Raw genomic sequence first — 27711 nt, forward strand, 5'->3', positions numbered from 1 at the left:
CTTATAAGGACCTCTGGAGGCGTTGTTTTGTATGCAAATGATCTGAACGGGAACGTGCTTTCGAGTTTAAGACAGAATGCCATTATTCAAGCAGATATCAGATCATATAATTTGTGCGACCTTTTCAGCCACTTAAGACATATTACCAGCACGTTCAGGACTCAGAGTGAACTTGTCATTGATTATGTCTCAGTGGTTCCAAGATAAGTCTTCCAGAATATATCTTTGAAATTTTTTCGGGAATGAGACCCATTGTAGGTAAACTTTTTGCTTACTGTGAGAGCTTACTGGCATTGCACAGCCTACTCTTGTGTGATAGAGCAGAGATTCAGACCTGCAAACAAATGGGTCTCATTCTCCAACGGACTTACGACAAAAAGGGCTTTCTCTCTGATAAAACAAATGTTGAGATTGTTGGTGAACAACTAACTTTAGGTTAGTTTTAACGTTAGCTACTAACGTTAGATGCAGCTACTACAGGCAATCAACGATGAGGAGGAAGCGTCAACGCCGTATATAATAGAATAGCCCTGTGGTGCGTAGGCACGACTCGAAACTACCTGTTATAATAAATTAATTCATGTTTAATCTGTCCCCGTGTCCAGTCCTTTGACTAGCCCCACCCGTTCATTGTAAACTATGATGCATGTAATTGTATTAACGTTATTGTGTGTTGTAGCTATGCTATACATTGTATTTAGTTTGTTAGCTATTTAGCTAATGTTGATAGCATTGAATAGCGTCAACGCTAGATCTTTAATCTTTATTTAGCAGTTCAGTTTCTCCGGGCAGTAGCGAGTGACTACTTGGGTCTAAAAATAGCTACACTACAAAGAACGCTACTTGGTTTTGATATTTAAAGTTTTTTATTTTTCTCAAACAAGACAATACATACACGACAAAACAAGACAAGAAATGATAATAATAACAATAACAACAAGGGGAGAGGGGGGGGGGGGGTTGCAGAGCATTACAAAGGTTCAGTAGACAAACTTATTCCAGATAGTGATCTAATAAAGTTCAGGGGACCTTGAAGGCCATCGGGCCTATCACTCTCTTGAAGAGACAGAGCAGCCTGTTCCATCGATAGCAAGTCCATGAAGTCCTTGCGCCAGTTCTCCATACTGAAGCAGTTCGGTTTGCGTTCTTTCCAGTTCATTAAAATAATCCGTTTGCATGCTAGAAAAGCCACAAGAACGCTACTTGGTTAAAAGGAGCAACACTATTGAGAAATGTAGTTAAGCTATGTGCTCACAGCAGCTCCCGTGCTGTGCTCTAGTAACGCCAGCGGCCCGCCTCCCCACACGGAGTGACTGACAAGGGGTACTGGTTCCGCCTCATTAAAACAAACTCGCAAATAGCAATTAATCGCGCCCGTCAAAATCATTGCATTCATTTTAATTATCGTGCCGATTAATCGATTTATTGCTTATCGCGGCAGGCCTACACATGGTCATAATTTAAGATATAGTGTATGTGTTTGCAAATGTGCTCGCCCTCTCATTGAATAGAGCGTTGGCACTCAAGCGCTAAATCGCGCGCCCCCTGCTGGCAATCAAAGTGTTAATAGAGGAGCGCCCGTCATTAATTTGTCTGTTACTCAAGAGGAAGTAGAATTTCTCAGTTCTCCGCTTGATATAATTAATCAAAATGTCCAATAAAGAATTTTGTTGGAAGAAGAAAAAAAAAGATTTACATTATATATATACGTATATATATATATACATATTTTTTTCTTGAATGACATTTATCCTATTTCTACATATTGAATTATAAAGACACATGTGAGTCACGTGTGAGTCCAATGAAAATTCCTTTTCCTGGTTTTCATTATATTGTACGGTGGGGGGGGGGGGCACCAGGGGACACCAGTCTGCAATCTCACCTAGCGCACCAAATGTAGCAGGGCCGGCCCTGTGTGAGGGCATTGCTGCAGGGAGATTACCTTTCCATTCTGCTAATTCAGTTTGGGGCGTTTACAAATGTGATTGGACTACACGCTATTAGCAGACATTTCTTTTAACTGAGGGTCAGCTCATTGTGCTCTTTATCAGTCTTTCTGATATGGTGAGATTATACATTAAGCTTTGCGTCACTTCTCTAATCTCTCATTTGAAGAGACACATACATAATTAAGCAATTACAATCCTGTATACACGGACAGGAGCAGGGGACTTTGAATAGCCAATCTGGCTGTGGCACGTCTCTCGCTAAGTCTCGCTAAGTGATTCATGCACCGTAATTCCTCCATAATTCTTCTTGGTGTGAGTTCTAACACAGCCCCGGTAGCAGGTGAAAAGTTGGAGGCTGTACGTTTCCTGTGATGTAGCAGGTGTCGTCTCAGTGGGGGTCAGTGCAGCACTGACCCCTCCCCTCATGTTTCCCTGTCACTGGACACAGCACAGCCAATTCCACGCTCGCCGCCGGTGTCACGCCCTGCCACAGAGCACTATTTATTCATTGTTCTCATTAGCGTCTGAATGAGTCACGCATTGCAGGGATCAGGAGGAGAGCACGGAGCACAAAGTGAGCGATCTATAGTTTTAGGTGTCTGTTGAGGGCTGAAATGGAAAATGGCGAATGGTGATTTTGGAAGTCGTCGCTGGAGTTAGTTACAAGGAACGGTAATATTACAAGACAGTTAAAGGAGTTTGCAAATACTACATTCTTCAATTTATTGACTTATGAAGGAATTTTCATACAGCTATGCTGTAGCATAAAGTACTCTACAGATATCACCAACATACAGTATATAACAACAAAGTGTATGTAATTGTACAACAGAGTATTCTGGATGAAATGGTTGATGCATGGTCGATGTCTATTTAACCCTTTCACTACCACACTACCAAAGGCCCTTTCACTGCGACAATACAGACTGTTAACCCTTTCACTACCACGCTACATGATGTTAACCCTTTCACTACCACACTTAACCGTCTGTAGTGTGGTAGTGACAGGTTCATCTTCTGTAGTGTGGTAGTGAAATGGTTAAATGAAGACCAAATGTTTTGAATTATAGTTATATTAATACTGGTGTAGCATCTTGCTTTGCCTATTTGACTGCTCCATGTGCCTATGGGCCCTCTCTCAAAGCACTCATCACTGACCAGGTCCGAGCACACACTGCTAGTATATAAACAGGTGTGGTTGCTTGCCGGTAATATCCCTTCCATAGCTTCTTTCACGAGAAAAGACAACTAAGGACACCAGGGAGTAAAAGCAAGAGGCTACACCAGTATAATATAACTAGGGTTATACTAGGGTTAAACTGTAATTCATAACTGCTAATAATACCGGCTGCATATCTTGCTTTGCCTATTGGACAATAGAGTGAAGCTAGCATGTAGCCCTGATCAGTACACTCCCTGTTGGCCCAAAATAAAACTAAACAGAGGGAGGAACACTCAGGCTCCCAAAAAGGATTAACAAGGAGACAGAGCTGTTTCTTGTGTGTAAAAACACACCAGCCCAAACATCCAACACTGACAAGTCAGAGGGGAAAATGACTGAGAAAACCCGTGTTCTGGCCTAAAGGGTAGACATGTAGCAGGGGATAGGATAGCCCCTTTCGTGACTGCGGTGTGCAAGCCTGGGGCTCTAGTGACCGCAGTCACTCTCAGGTGTGCCGCGACCAGTTTAAAAAATAACTACCAAGCGTGATCGGGGGGGTGGGTCAAATATCATATATGAATTTCAAAGATACCCAGCGTACAATATGGGTTTAACACAGCTTTACAGTGGGGTCTGGAAGCTTGGAGTTGCTTATACAAATAAAGACTTATACTTGTACTTATACGTATACCGCGTACTGTATAGTGCAAAATAAATCGATCCAGCAAAGTAGGCTTTGTCAATACTAAACGACTTGACGACGCTTGTCAAGAACCAATCGCGCAGTATACTGATATGTATATGCCGCTGATCCTATGCTCTGTCCTTTCAGAGAGAGATGACAGGTGACCGATCCAGTATTTCCGAACCTAGGTTCGGAAATACCAGGTTCGGAAATACCGGATCTGTCACAGGAGAGAGGGGAGGAGAGGAGATGTTGTAAATATGCGTTATATGCGTACGCCTGGGCAGCCAGTATCTAACTATCTATCTATCTATCAGGTTTTTTTTTTTTTTTTATTATTCTTGATCTTTTCCCCCCTCCATTTTCCTCCGATTTTCTCCCATCCCAATGTTAGTCGTTATGTCAATTCCCAATCCCCTTCCTGGTCGCTGCGCACTTACCCCCCACAGTCGGTCTGGGAGAGTGGAGGCTACCACCTGCTTCCTCCGACACTCATAATATGGATTACGGATTTATACCTCAATTCATCAATGAAGCAACATCTAACAGAAGTGGAGAGAAGTGAAAACGGATTTAACGAGACCCACAGTGACTTCTACCTTCTCAATGGCTCTGAAAAGAAACATCTACACGTCGGAACGGCGGCTATACACACGCTACTAACAGCGAGCCCGGCACGTAAGAACTTACCCCCGAATGGCAGATTGGACCGTAGGACCATGATCATCCTGGTTCTACTACTTTCGGGAGACATTCATTTAAACCCAGGCCCGGTCTTGACCAGAACTCAGGCGAGAAGACTTGGTCTGGCAGCGCAAGAAGCGAAGGTGGTTTCCATCGCGACCAACAGCAACATCAACAACTCGACCCGTGGCAACATCCACTGCGCGGACGGCAACTGTTCCCCAATGACGCCGCAGCAGAGCACACGTGAGGCAGAGACGAGAGGAGGTGAACCGAGGGTCGAAACCATGACGACCAACTCGACGCGGGATTTAAACATCTCGACGCCCGATAGCCGGCTAGCTAGCAGAGCTACCAACGGAAACATCCAGGAACGAGTCCTTTGTTGTTCCAGCACGGCGCAGGACCCGACCCCCCCCTCCCCCCTTCCCACCCTCAACAACAAAGCCCCCCAGCCCCACACAGAGGAACAGATCACAAACGAACAATACTTCGAACCTGCCAACATCAATGAAATAACCAACGCCAATGGACTGAACATTTTTCACATTAACATTAACAGCTTAAAAAACAAATTGGATGAAATCAAACAATTATTCATAAATGGTAAGGCAAACATACTGTGCTTCTCAGAAACTAAGCTTGACGATTCTGTAAAAGATCCAGAGATAGAGATTGAGAACTACTCAATAATTAGGAATGATAGGAACAAACATGGAGGTGGTGTCTGTATGTACATACACAAGGACACCAAATTCATCAACAGAAATGACCTGAATCATAAATCAATTGAAACTGTATGGGTGGAAATCCTATTCGAAAGGGCGAAATCCCTACTGGTTGGCACAGTCTACAGGCCGCCAGATCATAGTGACTTTTATGATACACTGGATGGGTGTTTAGCTGGAGTTGAGGATGTAGACAAAATTCTTATTGGAGACTGGAACACGGATATGCAACGAAAAGATGCACCCGTCTTCAAGTCATTCAGTAGGTTTTGTGATCTGCACGGCCTCAGCCAGCTAATCACCCAACCCACACGTGTATGTGAATCAACTCAGACTACCATTGACCTCATTCTGACCTCCGACAAGTCCAAGATCTCCAAGAAAGGGGTTATAGCATGCGGGTTAAGTGATCATTATATGATATTCTGTACCCGCAAAAAACTAAAACAAAAGGCTGGCTGCCACAAAACAGTCACATCTAGAGACCTCAAAACCTACTCTAGCGAGGCCTTTAACCTTGAACTGGAGAGCCTGGACTGGTCAGATGAACTCAATGGTACACTGGTTGAAGAAACATGGCTTGGTTTCAAAACCAAATTCTCAACAATACTAAACGACATGGCCCCCCTAAGAACCACCAGGGTAAAAAATCGCGCTGAGCCGTGGATGCACTCCGAAATACTGGCCGCTATGAAAACCAGAGACAAAAAATGCTCTGAGTTTCGTAAAAGTCAGTCAAAGCTTACTAAAAGCACGAGCAGTGAACTCCAAGCCCACGTGACTGAACTCAAACTAGAAAGAAACAGACTAAGAAACGACGTAAACTCCATGATCAAAACTGCAAAAAAGAATTTCATCAATGACAAAACTGAGGAAAACAAAAACAAACCACGTGAACTTTGGAAATTACTCAATAATCAACTAGGATGCAGTAAAAAACTTAAAACCAGATTCTCAAACATAAACATAAAAACGGACAACACGCTCATCACAGACAAGCTGGATGTAGCCAATTACTTAAACATTTTCTTCACAAACATAGCCACAACACTGGTAAACAAACTACCCTCCCACTCAGGGCTTTATGGGGTAGAACACATAGTAGCTTACTACAAAAACCTAGGGGTCCGCAAGGACGACTTCAAGCTGGAAATGGTAACAACAGATGAGGTACTCAATAAACTGAGCGCCCTCCAACCTAACAAGGCCACTGGCCATGACAACATCCCCTCCAAATTCCTCAGAGACTCAGCAGCCGCCATCACCCCAATCATCACACACATAATAAACCTCTCCATAAAACAGGGACACGTCCCCAAGGACTTCAAAATTGCGAGGGTGACCCCTCTGCACAAAAAGGGCAGCAAATTAGACCCAGGCAACTACCGCCCTGTTTCTATTCTCACCTCCATCTCGAAAGTCATGGAAAAAATAGTCTACGAACAGGTCGAAAAGTACCTAGCGGAAAAAAATCTAATCTACGAATTCCAATCTGGCTTCAGAACATCCCACTCCACTGACACGTGCCTTCTCTATTTGAATGACCACATCAAACAAGAGGTGGACGCAGGCAAATACTGCGGCATGGTCATGCTGGACCTACAAAAGGCCTTTGACACGGTCAATCACTCCATTCTGATTGACAAGCTAAAAGCAATTGGTTTTGATAGTCTATCAGTGAGCTGGATGCAATCCTACCTTGAGGGGAGGGAACAGATGGTGGAGGTAAACGGTACCCTATCCCCCCCTCTCACAGTGAGCTGTGGTGTTCCACAAGGAAGCATACTAGGACCGCTACTGTTCCTAATTTATGCAAATGACATGTCGTCAGCTTGTGACTGCAACTTGTTCCTGTTTGCGGACGACTCAGCCCTGCTGGTCTCTGACAAGAACAAGTTACAGGTTGAAAAAACCCTCAGCTCGGAACTAGGCAGAATCTGCATATGGCTCGCTGATAACAAACTATCATTACACATGGGCAAAACAGAGTCCATTCTCTTCGGTTCAAATAACAAACTCAGCAAGACCGACGGCTTCTCAGTTACAGTGGGTGACAATATTGTCACAAGGAAAGATGAAATTACCTACCTGGGTTCCATCCTAGAGGCTAATCTCTCCTGTGACAAAATGGCATCCAATGTAATAAAAAAAGTCAACCAACGAACTCGATTCTTGTACCGGATCTCCTCTCTGGTAAACAAGAATACCCTGAAGACTCTGGCAGGAGCACTCATTCAGGGGTACTACGACTATGCTTGCACCTCATGGTACCAAAGCACCTCAAAGGCGCTAAAAACAAAATTACAAACATCTCAAAACAAACTGGTCAGACTACTGCTTGACCTTACTCCTAGAACCCACCTCACCCCTGCCCACTTTGACAACCTAGGATGGCTTAGAGTAGATGACAGAGTACAGCAACTCGCAATGGGCCTGGTCTACAAGATACACTACACGACCAAGGTACCCATGTACATGGCAAAATACTTCCCAAAGGTCAGTGAATACCACGATCACAACACCAGAGGGAGCTCCACAAATCATGTTAAACCCAGATTCGGCTCAAATAAGGGACTAAACACGTTTCGCAATTATGCCACATCAATGTGGAACGCCCTACCCAAAGCTGTAAAGGAATGTGGATCACTACCCACTTTCAAAACCTCTCTCAAGAGACACCTACGGGAGACTGCAATTCAACACTGGCCCCTGTAAATATCCTAACCCAACCCCCTCCAATGTACAGTCATTTACCTAGTATGGTTTTGTCAATAGTCCAATGTACAATTTTGTTTGTTTGTACAGAGTCTCCCCCCCCCCCCCCCCTCAATGTACAGTTTTGCTTGTTTATACAGTGTGCCCCCCCCCCCCAACCACCTCCAATGTAAATTACCCAGTATGGTTGTCAATATCCCAGTGTACCCAACCCCCCCCACCCAACCTCCTCCAATGTACAGTTTCTACGTCAAATGTATATACTCCCTTTTCTTGACTCCTTCTGTATCACAAACAGTACTGTATTTGCAAATCTGGTATGTCATAAATGTATAGATGTAGCAGTACTGACTATCTGTATGTCATGTATGTCATATATGTCCTGATGAATTGAAAATGGGGGACCCTGGTGTAAACAAGACGAAAGTCTTTCTCTGGTCTGCATCCCCTTAACAATTGTGTGTATTGAGCTGTACTGTATTGTACCCATTCTGCAATCTGTTAATAAAGTTTTCAATCAATCAATCAATCAAATCAACCGCTTCTTTTCACCTGGCAGCGCGGATTCTCATTGAGACGGCGTAGCGTGTGGAAGGATCACACTATCCCACTCAAGTCCTATCCGCGCTTAGCAGGCGCCCCGACCGAACTGTAGGAGTCGCTGTTTTCAACGACCCGGACCCACCCCGCCAGCTTCTCCCACCCTCTAATACTGCCAATTGTATTAGTGTGAACGGCCAGCCAAGCTGGTGACAACCCCGGAGCTGTGAGCTGGATTCGAACAGGCGAATCTAGCCGCTCCGGGGTTTGGTGACGAACGCAATCTCCGTTACGCCACCTGACCGCCCAGTATCTAACTGTTCTAACAGCAATATATAATCCATTTCAGAAGCAGAACGCACGCAATAAGTTATAATAATAATTATTATTATTATTGAAAAGTTCTGGGTTTATAAAGTCGTATTTGAGGGTACTGTATTTGGGGGCAAATTACCAATGGTTTGCTTTCAACCCATGAACTCCTTCCTCTCTCACAATTTTATATTTTTTTTTTATTTGATCTACTAAAACTGTATTGTATTATATTGTTTGTTTTGTAAAGTGTCTTTGAACATTAGGAAAAGCTCTCGACCACTCTTACCTGAGAGAAAAGCAACAATAAGAAAACATTGCTGAATCCCAGGTAAGAACAAAATAAGAGGAAATGCTAGTTAAGAATGAAATATGTTCTTATATCGCTTCATGAATGAGGCCCAATGTCCCTGGGAAAAAAATAGCTCCTAATGTTCTTAGGGACGAAAACATGTTTAGGTCTCAGAAAGCACTGCTGCCATCTCCATTGACAGTCAAGCATTCCAAAAGGGCTGACAAAGCGCATAGCTCGCTGACATTGCCGACGTGACCCTGTTTTGAAAGACAACTGACACAGGTCCCATTGAAGGGTCAGATTGTGTTTCACTGGATTAAGGCATCTAGATGATTGTCCTTTGGCCTGTTGGACAATCATAGGGGACAGTGAGTGTTTTCTTTGTTTGCAAGGTCTATTACAGCTTCCTCAAACCAGTTCTGTTTAACCTCGTAAGCCCTAGCCATATTTTCAGAAAATTCTAAAAGTATATACGAAGATTGCTCCACTTCTACAAGGTCCATTTGCCTGCTGTTTTGATAAGGTTAGGGTCTTTACTCTTGGCTACATTTGAAAAAGAAATGCAATATTACTTAATACGGACTGTATTGATCTATTTATGACATGAAATAAATCTTGTACTGGGCCGATTGGGCTTAACACTTTGGATGCCACGGACGACATAACACATGTTATCAGCCCGCCCCCTGAATGCCCAGCACGACAATTAGCGTGATTTTTTTTTATTAGCGATCTGAATTCATATTTCATCAACCGAGTCTACCGTTGGGAAACCAGCCCCACCAGGCGCTCAGATGTGAAAAAAGCGCCGCCTATCGTCTCCCAGATGATAATGCGCCCTTTTGGAATGGACTCAATGAAAATGGATGAGAAAAAAAAATCCGGAATCCACATTTTACTTCTCACGCATGTACCCCGAGCCGCTCAGAGTCATTGTGGACCATCAGAACAGCGTGTAATATGTATTTACAGTACGTAGCATTGGATCAATAAAAGGATAGATTTTTGGAATGGCGATCAGGAATTGGAATAATCTTTTTGGATACCATCTGATCTCAGGTAAGGAATCTATTTGACCAGTCTTAGGATAATCAGACCTGTTTTCACGGAGATATAAGCTTTTCCCCTTCTGTTTGGCTGTGCGAGCGATCAGGAACTAAGAGAATCGATTTTCAGCTTGCGGCACCAGCGTGCATACGTACACATATACTATCGATAATCTAGCGTTTATTTGAAAACGATTCATAAATAGGCCGAAAAATGACAACGTTCTAGAATATTCCACTACAGGGCGTTTATCACGGAATCTTTTTATTTTCCTTGAAAACGAGGGCTTTTCAAAATGCTATCAAACGGAAATGAACCGATAAAAAAACAATCCGCTTTGACAATGTTGACTGGAAAATTAGTCATTGATAAGCGACGGGCAGATTAGACACATAGCCATAATTTAAAACATAGATTAGGCGATATTAACGCTAACATTGAAGTGGTTGATGGGCATTCAAGGGGGTAAGAAGGAAAACACGGCCGGCTATGAAAGTGTTAAGAGGTTATACAATGTCATGATATGAGATGACATGACAGACATGAGGTCTCGTTCCCACATTGTCCACACCAGGAATCTGGAGAGCTATGTGGAGTGCTCTGACGCTGTGCAGGTGGACTGAGTCCCAAAGCCACATATCCTCAACCATTCACTGAAGGGGAGAGCGTACTCCACCTTGTCTTGTCTTGTTTATGTAGGCTGCCAAGATCAGACTGTCTGTCCTGACCAAGACATGCTGACCTCTCACTAGGTTGTGAAAAGGTTTGAGCACTAGCAGAATTGCTCTGAGCTCTAACTCATTTATCTGAGGGGTTTGTCCACCCGATTGTCTGTGATCGACACGTCCCTCCCCAGCGTGCTAGGTTGGTATCTATGAAAATAGTCATGTGGGATGCTATGCTGCCCATAGGAACATCCCTCTAGAGGATTTGGGGGGTCCAGGTTGCCCCTTGTTGTTGTTGTACTGTACTTGTGTAGTATAATGACAATACATTTGAATCTAATCTAATGATGGGTACAAGTTTTCCTTTCAGGTGCACAGGGTATATTATTTTTTGCAGAGAAAACCACCTGTGTAGTTTGCTGATGTGCCGTAGACCCAGGTGGATCACTGAGTGGGCTGCAGCCATCCTGTCCAGCAGGTGCATCACTGGCAGAGCAGTGACCATCCTGCGAGGGTGAAACTATCTTATAGGCAACATACTATTCTCCTGACATTGGGGAGAGAGAGAAGCCATCATGGAGGCTGAGTTCAGAATGATGCCCAACTATATGGGAAAGGGAGTGGCGAACCCCAACAGCGACAGATGTTCCACTAGAAGTCTGGTGTGAATCATTGCTACCTCTTCCGCCTGACTGAGAACCAGTATGTCATCCAGTTAGAATAAAATCTGTATTCCCTGGCGATGCAGAGGTTCAAGAGCTGTCATCGCACACTTGGAGATTGTTGTGGGGTGCCAGAGAGTATCCAAACAGAATCCTCACAGCTAAGCTAGAGCTAAAGCAAAATTGTAACTAGCTACCACTAGTTACAATTAGCAAACACTAGTTAGCGGAGGAATTATCTGTGGGTTGGAATGATGGGGACATGAAAGTAGCTGATTGAGTGAAGAGAGGTCTAGAATTGGACACCGCTGGTTTTCTTTGGAAACAGGAAATACTGAGAATAGACTATTCAGCATCTCCTGGGACGATGGAAATAACCTGCTTGGACAGCAGTGTCTGAATATCTTGGGTGAGAGCAGATGCTGACAGTATGAACAGTATGATTCACCCCTGAGAACGGATGATGAGGGGATCTAAATTGTATTTCCCTATCTCAGCGTTCTGTCTATCCAATTCGATATTTGACATCTCAATACTTGATCTTCAATGGGTGGCTACAATGGGAGAAAATCACACGTGGAACCTCACTCCTCAGGTCTACAGCAGTGCACTTTTGACGTTAGCGTGTTGCTTCATAGACTACCTCACAGCTAAGCTAGAGCTAAAGCAGACTTATGCTGACCACAGTCTATATACTCTGATTATGTTAAAATGATGCAATCATTCACATTGTTTTCTAAATTGATTTGCACATTGATTTAGAAGAACGGTGAGTAGCCGAGTTGAGCGTTGTGCAGAAATAATGCCTGCCTCTCAGCCAATCATAATCGAGAAATCACACAAGCCATTGTATAAACAATGTCATAAAAAAGGCCATCTGTCATGATATTGTTATATATATTTTTCCGATATTGCCCAGTTCTTACACAAAGCATTTAATCTGCCACACCATTTGACTAGCACATTGCTCTCTCTCTCTTCCCCTCTCTCTCTCTGAATAGCCCCTCCCCCCGCTGTCTCTTTCTCTGTGTCTCATCTTCTCTGCTCCTCATCCCTCCTCTCTGTTCTTTGCAGGGTGGATTAATTGCATTCCATGAAGTAATCCTATCTCTCACACTTTACCGGCAACACACACCTTTTAAATCTCGCTTTCCCAGGCCTAATCATCATGGAGCTGATGGCCTCTTGCAAAAAGGATGCAAACTGCGAGACTGGCCGACTTTTCAACTCAAATTATGTTACTGAAACTACATGTAGATGCAGACAGGTGGCCGTGCAATGAAACTCCCATCTGAGAGTTCCAATCAGGCAAATAGTGAAAAGCAATTAGGCCCACTGCAAATTGTTCAGCTGAAAGCATTTCATGATTTATATACACAGTGTTATATTGTTATATGTGGATGCACTCCACCTTTTCTTCGTCATATTGTTTTTAGTATTAGTAATATTACTTTAATGGTAACGGTTAGTAATATTACTAACTGATGGTTGTTGTGGGTAATTTCCAAATTCTCAAAAGCTGAATAGTTTAATGATGATTGGCCATTAGTGTCGTCAGTAAGGCAGACTCTGGTCGACATTAGTCAGGTTAATAGTTATTAACGAGATAGTTAGGTCCCTCTGGCTGGAATTAATTAAAACATAATCCCCACTGATTGCAACAGCCTCCCACTATCAAGATGGCGGTTCCCCCTCTGACGAGTGCTTGTTTATTAATTTTGTTACTAATAATGTCTTGTCACTAGGCGCTGAACTGAAGGTTCTCATTTCAGTCATGCTGGCCTTTTCATAGATGTGTAATTGCCTCTGATTGCCCTGAACTCCACAGAGCATAGTAGTCACATGCAGCATTGGTCTCGGCATTGGAAAGAATAGGTAATCAGCAAGCAGGGTGTCTTCAGTTAATTTCCTTTCAGAATGACAGCCTCTAAAGTCCTGTTATCTGAGTGTGACTAGGAAATTGCTGTGCGCCACATCTTCCCTTTATTGTAATCACATAATCATACAGTATGTGGTCATCAGCACCAGCTGCAATTCGTTTTTATGCATCCATATTCAGAACACACCATCTGCATGATTAAGATAACATGTATGTTACACCTCACCCCTTGTAACATGTGCCGAGTGTATCTGCATTACTGTAGAGCCCTTTGTAATGTCCATGAAATAACTGTAGTAAGATCTGTTAAACTTTTCCCCCCTCCTACTTTAAACATTCAAGTGTGGGAGTATCGCATCTCATAAGTATAATCAACGATGACCGGACCCTGCTAACCACTTTTGACCAGCCTTATTTGTGTCTCAGAGCTAGGCTAGAGCTAACCCTAACCTAGGGCCCTATGGAATCCGCAACCGCGGAATCACAGAGGATTTCACGGAACTGAGATATTAACACGGAATTCTGAACAGTTTGTGTTAAATTGTATTTGAATCTCTCCGTCGCATAAATGCCTGGATGGCAGTGCGCATAGAATACGGCTTATACTCCAGTGCGTGCTCCGCAAGTCAGACTGACTTGTGCATAACAGAGTTTAGCCTCTCTCGATTTCTCTCTCTCTCTCTCTCGCTCTCTCTCTCTCTCTCTCTCTCTCTCTCTCTCTCTCTCTCTCTCTCTCTATCTCGCTCTCTCTCTCTCTCTCTCTCTCTCTCTCTCTCTCTTTCTCTCTCTTTCTATCTCTCTATATCTCTATCTCTCTCTCTCTTTCTCTCTCCCTCTCACCATCTCTCTATCTCTCTCTATATATCCATCTCTCTCTCTCTATCTCTCTCTCTCTCTCCAAGTAGCCAAACGTTACACTATAAAAACGAACTGGGTAGTTGAGTTAACTTCATTAGCTGAAATATTCTAAAATCTGAGGATGGCCTGATAATGTTGATACCGTAATTCCTCTAATAGTAACCGGTATTCAATAAAAAACGGGTCTCTATGAATGACCGGGTGCGCTGTTGAGCTAAGCAATTATAAGCCGGCCTCCTAATACAAGCTGGGTTGCATGTATATTAGAGTAATTACGGTATTTCCCTCAACGGATTTACCATAGGCAATATATTTTGTTATTGTTGTTATATGCTGGCCTGGCTGTGCAGTAAATACCATATGGTATGGTGTTAATGTTTACCAAGAGAGTAAGCCTACCTCAGAATTGTATAAAACAAAGTTATTATTATTATTATTATTATTATTATACCAGTATTGTGATTGCACTATTTTACTTTTTTTGACCACCTGTAATTGCACTGTTTACTACCGTATTTCATACAGTACTTGGTTTCAATAAATGAACCCAGTACATTTTACTGGGTTCAAACTGACACAAAATGTTGATTTATTCATTATGATCTGTTTGAAAATGAGAAATATAGGCATCTCTCTTATACATGCCTCATCCTAATACAAGCCTGGTATCCCCTACAGTTGAAACAAATACAAGCCGGGGTTACTATTAGAGGAATTACGGTATTTAAACTTAAAAAAGTATTATACAGAGAGAAGCTTATTATTATTATTATTATTATTATTATTATTATTATTATTATTATTATTATTATTATTATTATTATTATTATTATTATTATTATTATTATTATTATTATTATTATTATTATTATTATTATTAAATATATATTGGTGATAATCGATTATTGCTGTTACCTTGCTGCACTGCATTGACTTGTTGTCCTTCTTAAAAATGCATGCTACTGAGTTACTCTTCTATTCATTTTTATTTTTTTTATCTTTTTCCCCCTCCTTTTTTCCTCCGATTTTCTCCCATCCCAATGTTAGTCGTTATGCCAATTCCCAATCCCCTTCCTGGTCGCTGCGCACTTACCCCCCACAGTCGGTCTGGGAGAGTGGAGGCTACCACGTGCTTCCTCCGACACACGTCCAGCCAATCAACCGCTTATTTTCACCTGGCAGCGCAGATTCTCACTGAGGAAGAGGTCAAGGTCCTGGCGGGATGGTGCCAGGAAAACAGCCTCTCCCTGAACGTCAGCAAAACAAAGGAGATGATTGTGGACTTCAGGAGGTCGGGGGTCAAGGACTACAGCCCCCTCAGCATCGACGGGGCACCGGTTGAGAGAGTCAACAGCTTCAAGTACCTCGGAGCCTACATATCCGAGGACTTGACATGGACCACACACATTGACAGTGTTGTGAAGAAGGCACGACAACGCCTCTACTTCCTCAGGCGCCTAAGGAAGTTCCAAGTCAGCCAGAAGATCCTTAAGAACTTCTACTCATGTACAATAGAGAGCATCTTGACCGGCAACATCACCTCCTGGTTTGGGAATAGCACTGCACAAGACCGAAGCAGACTACAAAGAGTGACACGTTCAGCCGAACGCACAATTGGAGGGGGGCTCCCCACCCTCCAGAACATTTACTACAAGCGTTGCAAGGGCAAGGCTAAGAGAATCATTAAAGACTCCAGTCACCCGAACAACTGCCTCTTTGAACTGCTGCGGTCAGGCAAGCGATACCGGAGTCTCAAGGCGAGCACAGAAAGACTCAGAAGAAGCTTCTATCCCCAGGCCATCAGGCTGCTAAACGAACAATGAATGAACACTACACAACAACAACCACCAAACGCACATAGCACACACATCCACACGCACACACCCACTTTAAACAAACACACTGTAGCACCCACTCCACACACTTTATAGCACACACCCACTTTAAACAAACACACTGTAGCACCCACTACCCACACTTTATATTTATATTTATGGATGAAGGATTGCACTACAACTCGTACACCTTACTGTAAATTGTACCTAAAATTGTACCTCATCCCATTTCTGCTTTGCACTAGATAGTACTGTACATTAGTACACTGCATAGTATTGTGTATTGTATATTATATGGTAACTCAGAACATTGTACATATGTCTATACCGAACACTGTGACCTCATTTTCTTCTTCTAAATTCATGCTATATTATGTTATTATGTTATTTGATACTATCTTGTCTAGCACAGTCTCTGGAGCGTAACAGTAAGAAGCATTTTGTATGAAAGTATTCTGTACTTCTGTATGACAACTATTAAAGAACTTGAACTTGAACTTGAGGGCGTAGCGTGTGGAAGGATCACACTATCCCACTTAGATCCTATCCGCGCTTAGCAGGCGCCCCGACCGAACTGTAGGAGTCGCTGTTTACAACGACCCGAACCCACCCCGCTAGCTTCTCCCACCCTCTAATACTGCCAATTGTATTAGTGTGAACGGCCAGCCAAGCTGGTGACAACCCCGGAGCTGTGAGCTGGATTCGAACAGGCGAATCCAGCCGCTCCGGGGTTGGTGACGAACGCAATCTCCGTTACGCCTCTATTCATTCTAAACAAACTGCTGTTGCTGCTAGTGATGTAAAATGTATAATTTATTTCCTTTATGCCAGATGATTTTCATCATCATCAACATTTGAGATTATTACTTTAAGCCTCACTAGCCTGCACAGAAAACCCCACATTTTAGCACTTTTAAAACAAGCTCACTGAGGCCCTCTTGGGGCCCTGGGTTGTCCACTTTCACCCTAACCTCTACTCCCCAGGTCTTAAATGAGGAGAACATTAACTACAAAGCTACACACATGCACACAAAGCCATGCTCCCTCACATGCACACGCGTGTATTATACAGTTTTATGCACACATACCGTACAAACACACAGGGGTGTAAAAAGTACCCAGAAATTATACTTAAGTGGAAGTATGGGTACTCTTTCAAAATCTGACTCAAGTAAAAGTCAAAGTATCTGGCTAAAAACACACTTGAGTAAAAGTCAAAAAGTCCTATTTTTAAATGTACTTAAGTACTAAAAAGTAAAAGTAAAAAAAAAAATTTGGAAAGGGATAGACCAGGGGTCTCAAACTCATTCCATCATCGGCCAAGTTTTCATTTTAATGACACATTGCACCAGGTGAGTTAGTTGAAGAGGTGAGCCAATTAGTGAAATCATCAGCTGGTGTTTAGGTAAGGCTGAAATGAAACCAAGCATGCACTCGGCCCACAATGGGATGTGTTCTGCGATAGACAATGCTGAAATGAATGAACAGGACACTTTTTTTGCATTAAAATTATTTAATGCACTTCTCCATTGAAGGTAAACTAACATGGACGGTATTCACATCACAGCATGAATAATATCACAATATTAAAGACCGAATACTGTAGTATCCTGAATAATATGACAATATTAAAAACAGAATGGTGTATCCTGAATAATATCACAATATTAACCACAGCATACTGGATTATCCTGAATAATATCACAATATTAAAGGCAGAATACTGGAGTACCCTGAATAATATCACAATATTAAAGACAGAATACTGGAGTACCCTGAATAATATCACAATATTAAAGACAGAATACTGGAGTACCCTGAATAATATCACAATATTAACCACGGAATACTGGAGTACCCTGAATAATATCACAATATTAACCACAGCATAATGCAGATCTGACTGTCTCTTCTTCTGATAGCAGGTGTTTAATCAAAGATCCCCGCTTTCTAGTCTTGCACAAGGACCAATCAGCATGGGTATGGGCGGGTTCATTTTTCCATTGATGGGGATTTGATTTACCTGCGGTCGCAGGATTAATAACATTAATGTTAGTTCGGCCAGATAAACAATTCAAATATACTAATTAAAATAGTTGGACCTGTGAGATTTGTACTTTGTATGTCTGCATTTTAAATGTAAGGAGTAAAAAAGTATGTTTTTTTCCTCTGAAATGTAATGGAGTAAAAGTACAAAGTATACAAACCTAATAATACTTGAGTAAAGTACAAATCCCCCAAAACAGTACTTAAGTATTGTAACGAAGTACAATTACTCAAGTACTTTACACCCCTGCAAACACACACATGCAGACATGAAATAAATGGTACACCAATCTCAAGCCTGCTAGATTTTCTACCACCTCTTGGGAAAAAAACACTTTTCTCCATGGAGATTGCTTCAATGAATCACTTTGTTCCACTCTTCTCCTCAACAATAGGTAGGAGTCGCTGTCCACAACGTCCGATCCCCACCCACCAGCTTCCCGCCCCATAATACTGCCAATTGTATTAGTATGAACGACCAGCCAAGCTGGTAGCAACGCCGAGAGCTGGGCTCGAACCCAACATATCCTGTGTTGGTGGTGAGCGCCTTGCCCACTGTGCCACCTAGCCGCCCCTTATTATAGACAGTATTGATAAAAGTCTTATGAGAGATGAAACACCATAATAGACTTGGTTTAATTGTATTTAAGTTTATCATGCCTGCCCAGTTACAGCTCCATGAAGTCTAAACCTTTTCATGTGTATGTGCGAATCGCAGAGGAGCTAGGGTATGTTTTAGAGAAGGACCGTTTGTCTTGAAGCTGCCATGGGCCAGCTTGTAAAAAAAAAACACCATTCGAATTCTGTTAAATTTTTTAAACATATCCTTAAACGGTCCCCCTACCCCTTCACCCTCCAACCCATCCGTGTGTGTGTGTGTGTGTGTGTGTGTGTGTGTGTGTGTGTGTGTGTGTGTGTGTGTGTGTGTGTGTGTGTGTGTGTGTGTGTGTGTGTGTGTGTGTGTGTGTGTGTGTGTGTGGTGTGTGTGTGTGTGTGTGTGTGTGTGTGTGTGTGTGTGTGTGTGTGTGTGTGTGTGTGTCAGCGTTTCCGTTAGCCGGTATTTGACCGGCAAAATCTGTTGAAGTCCGACATATTTAATCTCTCCGGTCTTAATGTCCGGTGAAAATAATTCCCTGAGTCTAAGCACAATTTGATTATTTGAATTGTATTAAAATAGGCAAAAATTAAATAGCCTATGCGATGAACGAAACAATCATTACATTTGTTTCATCGTTACTTCTAATAATGACAACGACGTTGTCAGCGAGAGCTTAGTGCTGGGTGTGCGAGTGCATGTGAAGCTGCAGAGCCGGAGCAGCAGCGGCACAGTGCAGTACTCCAATTCAGCCATTGGCAATTCAGCTGTTGGGTGGGGGGCGCTGCTGTGCGGTCCCCAGAAAGAGCCAGAAAACAGCTGAATCTGCTGCTCTGCATCGACATACTCTCGCAAATAAGTCGTTGGGAGGTGGAGAGAGAGAGAGTCGTCACGCAAACCCACGATAATGTTGCCGTCTCTCTCTGCCAAATTTCTCAGTTCTTCGCTTGATATAATTAATACAAATGTCCAATATAACGGAATTCGTTAGCTCATGAAAATGTGATTATAACAGACTGCTGTTTATTAATGTCGGGCGACTGCCCACAGACACCTATTTGATTTAAAGTCGGCAGCAGCACGCAGTCTCGGGACTTATTTTATTTGGAATATAATGACTTTATACGCAAAAGTAGCCTAGTTTTAAGTAAAAATATTATAAATCTACATGCCTTGATGATGTCATTCTTTTGTTTTGTTGTCATTCTTTTGCCTATCAATTGTTTTTAAGCTCAATAAACTCTGACCGGAATTTCTCTCATTTGACCGGTAGATTGAAATCTACCGGACACTGAGGCCGGCAACAATTTTTTCTAACGGAAACCCTGGTGTGTGTTGCTTTTTGTACCCATAGAGTAGATATAGTTTTACGGAAATGCTATTGTATCTGTTTTTGAAACATCATCTGTGTCAATATTGTATGCGTACGATGAATGCTGCACAGTCACTAACGTAATTGAATAACTCCCAATGAGCTAATTGCACTGCTAGTGTTTATGTCCTTAATGTACTCTGTATTTATGTGGACATAAATAAAGCATCTAAAATGCGTCACAACACTTTGTACACACATCCAGCTGTCCTTTGTCTACAACACTAGTCTTTGACACTAGATAATTGCATAAAAACAATGGATACAGCGCTCAGGATGAAGCACATTATGACAAGCAGCAACAAGCAGTAAAATTGAGGGACGTCCTGCAGCCAAATTTGTCACAGCTTACCTCAAAGCTAGCACTATGAGTAATCCCCAAAGAGCCATTGGCTCCTGAACACCAGTCTATCTACCAGCCAGCTACTCATATACAATGAGTGGCACAGAAATGTTTGGCAATGAGTGGCACTGTAATTCCACCCCAAGCGTATTGTGTATTCCCATCTTACTCTTAGGGATGTACAACCAAGTTTTTTATACTGATATTATAAAAAATATTTATCATTTAATATTGAGTAGTCCTATAATACAGCTGCACAGTGTACACTTAAAGTTTGTTCAAGTTAGTAAATCCAATCCAATGGAGGTAGGGTCTAATAGGTTACAGCTATATTTACCTGATTTACTACCCAAACGTTTGGGTTAATAATTTTTTTTATTATATATATTTTTTTTTCTTCTGATTTCTCTGATTTTCTCCCCGTCCCAATTAGTCGTTGTGCCAATTCCCCCCCCCCCTCCCCTACCTGGCTGCTGTATGCATGTTCTCCTACGAGTCGGTACACGGGCGTCTCGAGTCGATCGCACGCTTCCTCTGAGACGTGCGCCGACAGCCAGTGACGTCTTTTCACTTGGCAGCGAGGACTCTCATTGGTGAAGTGTAACGCGTGGGAGGACATGCTATCTCCACCAAGTCCTGTATTTTTATTATTCTCAACAATCCCAAACTTTAGCCTGTGTTGTAGCATTCAAGAGTCTCTCAGGGAACCATTTCATTTATGAGTTTCAAGTAGCCAAGTGTCCCTGTCTCTGTGAAAGCATCTTGGGGTAAGAGAAAAAAGAGAAGTAGAGTAAATTCAATAAATACTCTTCACCAATGCATGCTAATGAGGACCAGGTCTCCCTCGTTGCCAACATGTCTACTTCAAAGCAATGAGTGTGCTTTTCTTTCTGTTTTCTTTGGCTTCTGTAGATGTTAATGAATGTGATCGGGAGCCATGCAAGAATGGTGGCATTTGCACAGATCTGGTTGCCAACTACTCTTGTGAATGTCCAGGGGAATACATGGGGAGGAACTGCCAATACAGTAAGTGCTAATGTTTCTTATTGTATTGCTTCTCCTTTCCAGTTATTTTATGACTATGACTGTTGTGCATTTGCATACCTGAAATTCTAGCTTTTTTTTGGTGATACATTTTAACCTCTTAGTCTTAACGCATTGACTGCCACGCTGTTTTCCCATCTCTACTCAATGGTGCTAGCGTTATTGACAATTTGTGCGATGTTTGCGGACCCATTGTGTGTTCTGTATTATAGCTATGGAGACAATAAATGGCTCATTTGACAAGCATTGTTTATAGTCCAACATTGACAAACCAGTTCATTTCTACATACTTTAGTTTGTGCGCTATTCCACACTAAACATCAACCCTTTCCAAAATAATCCAGTCTTTTTTTCTAGATCGCGAGATATGACATGTTATATGCATATTCCCAAATCGTTCGGGTTGCTCGCCTGGAACTCCAAATATTTCCAAATCAAAGGTATATTGTATACCATATATATATGTTTCTTCACAAGGTCGTTTTACCTCGAAGCTGTGATCGTTACCAAAAGCATGTTTTAGGTTCGGTAAAACACGACACTGATACACAAATATACCTAAAATAGACGTACCTTAGTCAGAAGGTACTCCAAAATGAATAATCCCAGTCGTCTGACCGATTGCTGTGTCCTGATTCCCTCTGAGGGGGAGGAGTTCCTGCAGCCAGATTCACAGAGAGAGAAAGACCCAGAGATCAGATACCCAGTTCAAAAGGTAGGCAATACTGCCACCTGACGGGATTCAATCGCCATTGCAATTTTAACATAGGCAGCGGTGCCAGGGAGACACAGGGAGGTATGTGTGATGTGTTTAGAATGGGGATCAAAGGAAAAATATCAAAGGATCTAAAAACGAGAAAACTCGTTTTTGGCGCTCAACCGTTGGCGACAAAACACAAGTATTCAATGAGTTAAGCCCGAGCCATATGTGACCCGATGTGACCAAACCTGACTTGTTGCGGCAAATAACATTGCTCAGAAATGGCGAAAATTTCTGGCATTTCAGAATAGGTAAAAGTCGAAATATTGTATTGACTGCTTTGACATATTCTATATATGTTCCCTTATTTGCTAAACGTAATACAACTTGTAAATGAGTTAATTATTGTTATTTGTCCGATAGTATGTGTCCCAAAAGGACACAATCACAGATACTTAGAGAGGTGTTGAAGCACACACAAGGATAGCTCTCCTTTCTTAATAGCAGAGGGAACGAAATGTTAAATTACACTTATCTTAACGTTATAGCTATAAGTTATAGCAACTTGTGACCAACGCCAGTGTCTATATTATGCACGTAATTTAATTAATTTAGACGATGTTCCATTTCGTGAGGAATGCGATGTGTTTGCTCAAAATAAAGTACCAAACATTTGCACACAAATATTCAAAAGAAAATAGGGAAAACTCAAAGAAAATAACAAACAACTTAGGTATTATATTTATTTTTGGTCTGACGTCAGCATTTTCCACAGGCACTTCACGTTCATTCACGTTTAACGTTGGGTCCATATGAGTTTCATTCGTATCCACATTTTCCTTTTCAGCCATTGTTATGCTATATAACGGTGCGGTTTATATGTGACTCGACGTGACCAAACCCGAAAATGTAAAAATCGAAATATTGCTTTTTTGACTGCATTGAAATGTTATTTATCTGTTCCCTTATTTGCTAAACATATAGGGGAACTCCAACATTTTGGGAAATTAGATTATTTAACATCTTCCCTGGAGTTAGACAAGAAGATACATACCTTTTTTGTCTCTGTGCATGCATTTTAGCTTTGGGAATAGACGCTCCGTTAGCATAGCTTAGCTTCATCACTGGAAGTGAGGCAGGACAGTAGCCTTACAGTGCCTTACAGTGTATTGCAAGGTCTGACATTGACCAAATTTGATATGCATGACCTTGGTGGGCTCTAGGTCAACTCCTGAAAAGGGGGTCAATGTCAGACCTTGCAATCAAAAGTTAGGGGGCGCACTGAAATTATGGCAAGGGTTATTAGCCCCCTAACTTTTGATTGCAAAGTCTGACATTGACCCCCTTTTCAAAATTACATCACCATGGGCTTCACTGAGGGACCAGACAAACGACCTGAGTGTGTGATTTGTGGAGAAAAGTTGGCAAACTCGAGCCTGAAGCCCAGCAAGCTGAAGAGACATCAGGCGTCTAAGCACCCAGAAACCGTTGGGAAGGATCCAGACTTTTTTCGGAGGAAAGAAACAGTCTCTCAAGGCGAACAAGCCCGTTGATGTTAGAGTAGCGTGGAGCAGGGGTGGCAGTGATTTACAGAAGGCTACCGAAGCCTCCTTTGAGTGTTCGCTTTTAATTGCAAAAGCAAAGAAACCGCACAATATTGGCGAGCAGCTCATCAAACCAGCCTGCATCAAAATGGTTTAGAAACTGTGCGGCCCACAGGTGGCGGATAAACTAAAATCAGTACCACTCTCGAACAATGTAGTGAAAGACCGAATTGATAAGATGTCAAGTGATTGCGAGCAGCAGCTGTCAGAAAAGCTTAGAAAGGGTCCATTTGCCATACAACTTGATGAAACTACAACTGTCGCAGACGAGGCTGTGCTCATTGTTTATGTGCAGTATATCGAAAATGAGGATCTGAAGCAGGACATTCTCATGTCAGTCAACCTTACTACCACCACTCGAGGTGAGGATATTTTTACTGCAGTGGATTTTTAGTTCATAAATGCAAACCGTTCACCATTAGGGCCTGATTTGAGAGGATGAATACAGGATTTGAATATTGGCCAACATTTTGAAATACATATGGTGCAAGATGAGATTTGTTGATTGAAGGCACAAGTCAAAGAAGCATAGTGGGTCTAATTATGATGCATATGCCTGTGTATAAGCAGTTTGTTATTAAAATGACAAAAAAAGTATTAAAATGGACAAAGAAAAGGTATTTTATAGTATTTTATTAGGAGGGGGGTCCAGTAATTTCATCAGAGATGTTTGGGGGTCCCTGGGGGGAAAAAGGTTGGGAACCCCTGGCTTAGACTGACCTGGGATCTGTAGATATGTGGAGGCGGAGCCAGCTGGTTCCTTGTGCTGGCAAGAAGTCTGATCAACATGGAAGTCATCGTGGGACGGGAATCAGCCTGCAATATATATTCACAACAGCCAATACTCAATCAATAAGCGTGATCGATATTTGGAATGGCGATCAGGAATTGCAATGATCTTTTTGGAGAACATCTGATCTGAGGTAAGGAATCTATTTTACCAGTCTTGGGATAATCAGAGTTGTATTCGCTGAGATCTCAGCGTTTGCCCTATGTGTGATGTGTCTGTGTGTGCGCGATTGCTGATGAGGAAATAAGAGAATCGATTTTTCAGCTTGCGTCCATAGCGTGTATACGTACATATATACTATCGATAATCTAGCGTTTATTTGAAAACGATTCATAAATAGGCCGAAAAATGACAACTTTTTGTGTATTCTAGAATATTCCAGTAAATGTCATATCATGGAATCTTTATATTTTCCTTGAAAACGAGGGCTTTTCAAAATGCTATAAAACGAAAATGAACCGATAAAAAAACAATCGGCTTTGACAATGTTGACTGCAAATAAGTCATTGATAAAGCGACGGGCAGATTAGACACATAGCCATAATTTAAAACATAGATTAGGTGTTTTTAAGCTAACATTGAAGTGGATGGTGGGTAAATCAAGGTTAAGCAAGGGCTCTGAAAGTGTTAATATAACATGCTTATTTGCACATGCACATCAGATGGCTCTCTCTAGCTCTAGTGTACCAAAGGTGTGATGGAAAGCGATTTGATAAACAATTAATCACATTGTGATAAAAAAAACAATATAAAACTTTACTGCATGAAAATCAGAGGCATTGCCTGCATGTTCTGGCTTTTTATTTAGTTACATTTCTTTTACTATTCATATTTTTTTTTATTCGACATGTAAACAAAGTAACACAATAAGAACAATAAGAACACAACATACAACAACACAACCATCAAGAGTGACGCCAAAAACTCAAGATTCAACAATTGTAAACATTTACATCTTACATGACATCATGATCTAACAAGGAATGTGCAGACAGTGTCCCAGTCATCATCCAGGACCTTATCCAAGTCTTTTAATAGGCAGCCTGCCCGTTCCATGTTCCAAGAGTCCCTAGAGAGGCAGGCCGGTTTACGCTCCTTCCAGTTTAAAATAATCATTTTTTTTTGGTAGATAAGCAACCCAATGTCCCGAGCCGGTTGATAGTGACTCCCACACTATTGTCTTGTATTTGACCCAACAGGCATGATATAGGACATACAGGGAAGTTGGGATCTCACTTCTGCACGTTATGGTGTGTTATTTTATCTCACAGCCACTGGCCTCTCCTGTCTACTTCCTACTCTCACATTTTGAATCACCACGTTTGGGAAAACAACATCATCATTTTAGGAGATACATGTTATCTTCCGCCCATTATCGTAAACAGATTATATTCAAGTTGCTTTCTTGATAGACAGTTGACCCAGTGAACCCAGTATTAATATTGAACCGTTATCCCATTATCTTGTATCAAATCCAATTGTGTCTTCAGTGTATTGTCACATCCAGAGACTGACTAGTTTATGAGGTGTTTCATATCTAAGAAAACCATGGGTAAATGTGAGCATATCCTGGGGTTCCTACCCATTTTCATCTCGCCACATGGTAAGAAATGAGAGCCAGAGGTGGTCCGGGGTTTAACACATCAAACTCGAGGGTACAGATTCAGCAATGGTATCCTTATTTAGTTAAGTAGCCCTTCAGGGGCTTGGAGATTATTGTATACCCATTGACCTGGAGCTCATCTGAGGAAAGCAACAGTTGTGATTGGATGATCAAGAAAAGAGGGACAGAGTTTGAGATAATTTTTAGATAAAAGCTCCTCATAGACCGGCAATGTCACCTTGTATAGATAATCTGCCCTCCTGCTAGACTTTGTTTGTAGTGAGATCCTGGCTTAGTTTATACCCCTCAACAAGGAGTCCCCCATCATGCAGAAATCATGATCCAGACAAGTGTCCAGCCCACTGCTAGTGCAAGAGACCCACTGTCACCACCAGAGTTTTTAGCAGAGTGCCCTCGTGACTCCAACTGACAGACATCACAATTTGAAAACGGAGCAGGGTGACCATACAGGTTGCGTGTTGCTTTCTAACAGCGGAGGAGTGCAAGAATGTGACAATTTGACCATGTGACCGCGGCAGCGTGAGAGAGCGGCAGTGCGGAAATAGGCTGTCTATTGCCATTCTCTAAGACAAACGCTAACCTTAACCAGCTCCTTAACAGCGCCTAAACTTAACCGTTCTAACCTTAACCAACTCCGAAACAATGCCTAACCTTAACCTTAACCTTAACCATGTCTAACCTTAACCTTAACCATAGAAAGAATATTGCCATTCTCTAAGACAAACTCTAACCTTAACCAGCTCCTTAACAGCGCCTAAACTTAACCGTTCTAACCTTAACCAACTCCGAAACAATGCCTAACCTTAACCTTAACCTTAACCATGTCTAACCTTAACCGGCGAAAGAATACACGTTAAAAAAATATATATTTATGGGATTCGAACCTGTCAACAACGGACCGCAGGACCGCTGGGCTGCCAGCTGAGCTGAGCTTCGAATGAAAATCATGGCGGATTAGGGCTACATAATGCCGCAAGCTCTGCCGCTCCGCTCCGGAGCTCTGCCGCTCCGCTCTGCGGTTGCCGCGCCTGCCGCGGGGCGTGTCGCAGCCAATCAGGGAAAACGCGGAAGCAACGGCAGCTCTGCTCCGCTGTTAATAAGCAATAGGCATACAGGTTCTTAAAATTACATTACATTACATACAAGAAGAGCATATCTGTTTTGCTCCATCAACAGAAAAGGCAGACCTCCCAAGATGTACTGCTAGCTTGATGGGATCAGCGATAAATAATGCTCTAAAGTTAGGCTAAACATTTGTTTTCAAAGGGGCCCCTTGACCTTCACCTCAGGATATCTTAATGCACATTGACCTTCACCTCAGGATATCTTAATGAAATGGTCTCAATGGATAACCAGGAGTCTCCCCTTTACAGACATGTCAAATTCATGTAGTCCCATGCAGTTTTGGGCATAAACCATGCACATTTTTGCATGCAGTACAATTATGTTAGGTTCTCCTATTTTACATTTGCTAATTTGTTTGATGAGAGAGCTACCATGCTCTCAATGCTCACCTTGGCATCACTGTTTTTATGATTAGCCAGGCTGTGCACAGTCCTGTTTTTAGACGGTGC

General features: G+C 42.2%; 1 protein-coding gene across 1 annotated transcript in view; it reads left to right on the forward strand.

Moving 5' to 3' along the window:
• The window catches only part of edil3a (EGF-like repeats and discoidin I-like domains 3a), a 467410-nt gene that overhangs the window by 233590 nt on the left and 206109 nt on the right, over window positions 1-27711 (forward strand). Inside the window, exon 4 of the mRNA XM_084307535.1 lies at window positions 21288-21401. Coding sequence (XP_084163661.1) covers window positions 21288-21401 — 114 coding nt within the window. The remainder of the gene's footprint in view (window positions 1-21287; window positions 21402-27711) is intronic.

The sequence above is a fragment of the Notolepis coatsorum genome (genome assembly GCF_963971535.1).
Source record: "Notolepis coatsorum genome assembly, chromosome: 1".
Lineage (NCBI taxonomy): Eukaryota > Metazoa > Chordata > Actinopteri > Aulopiformes > Paralepididae > Notolepis > Notolepis coatsorum.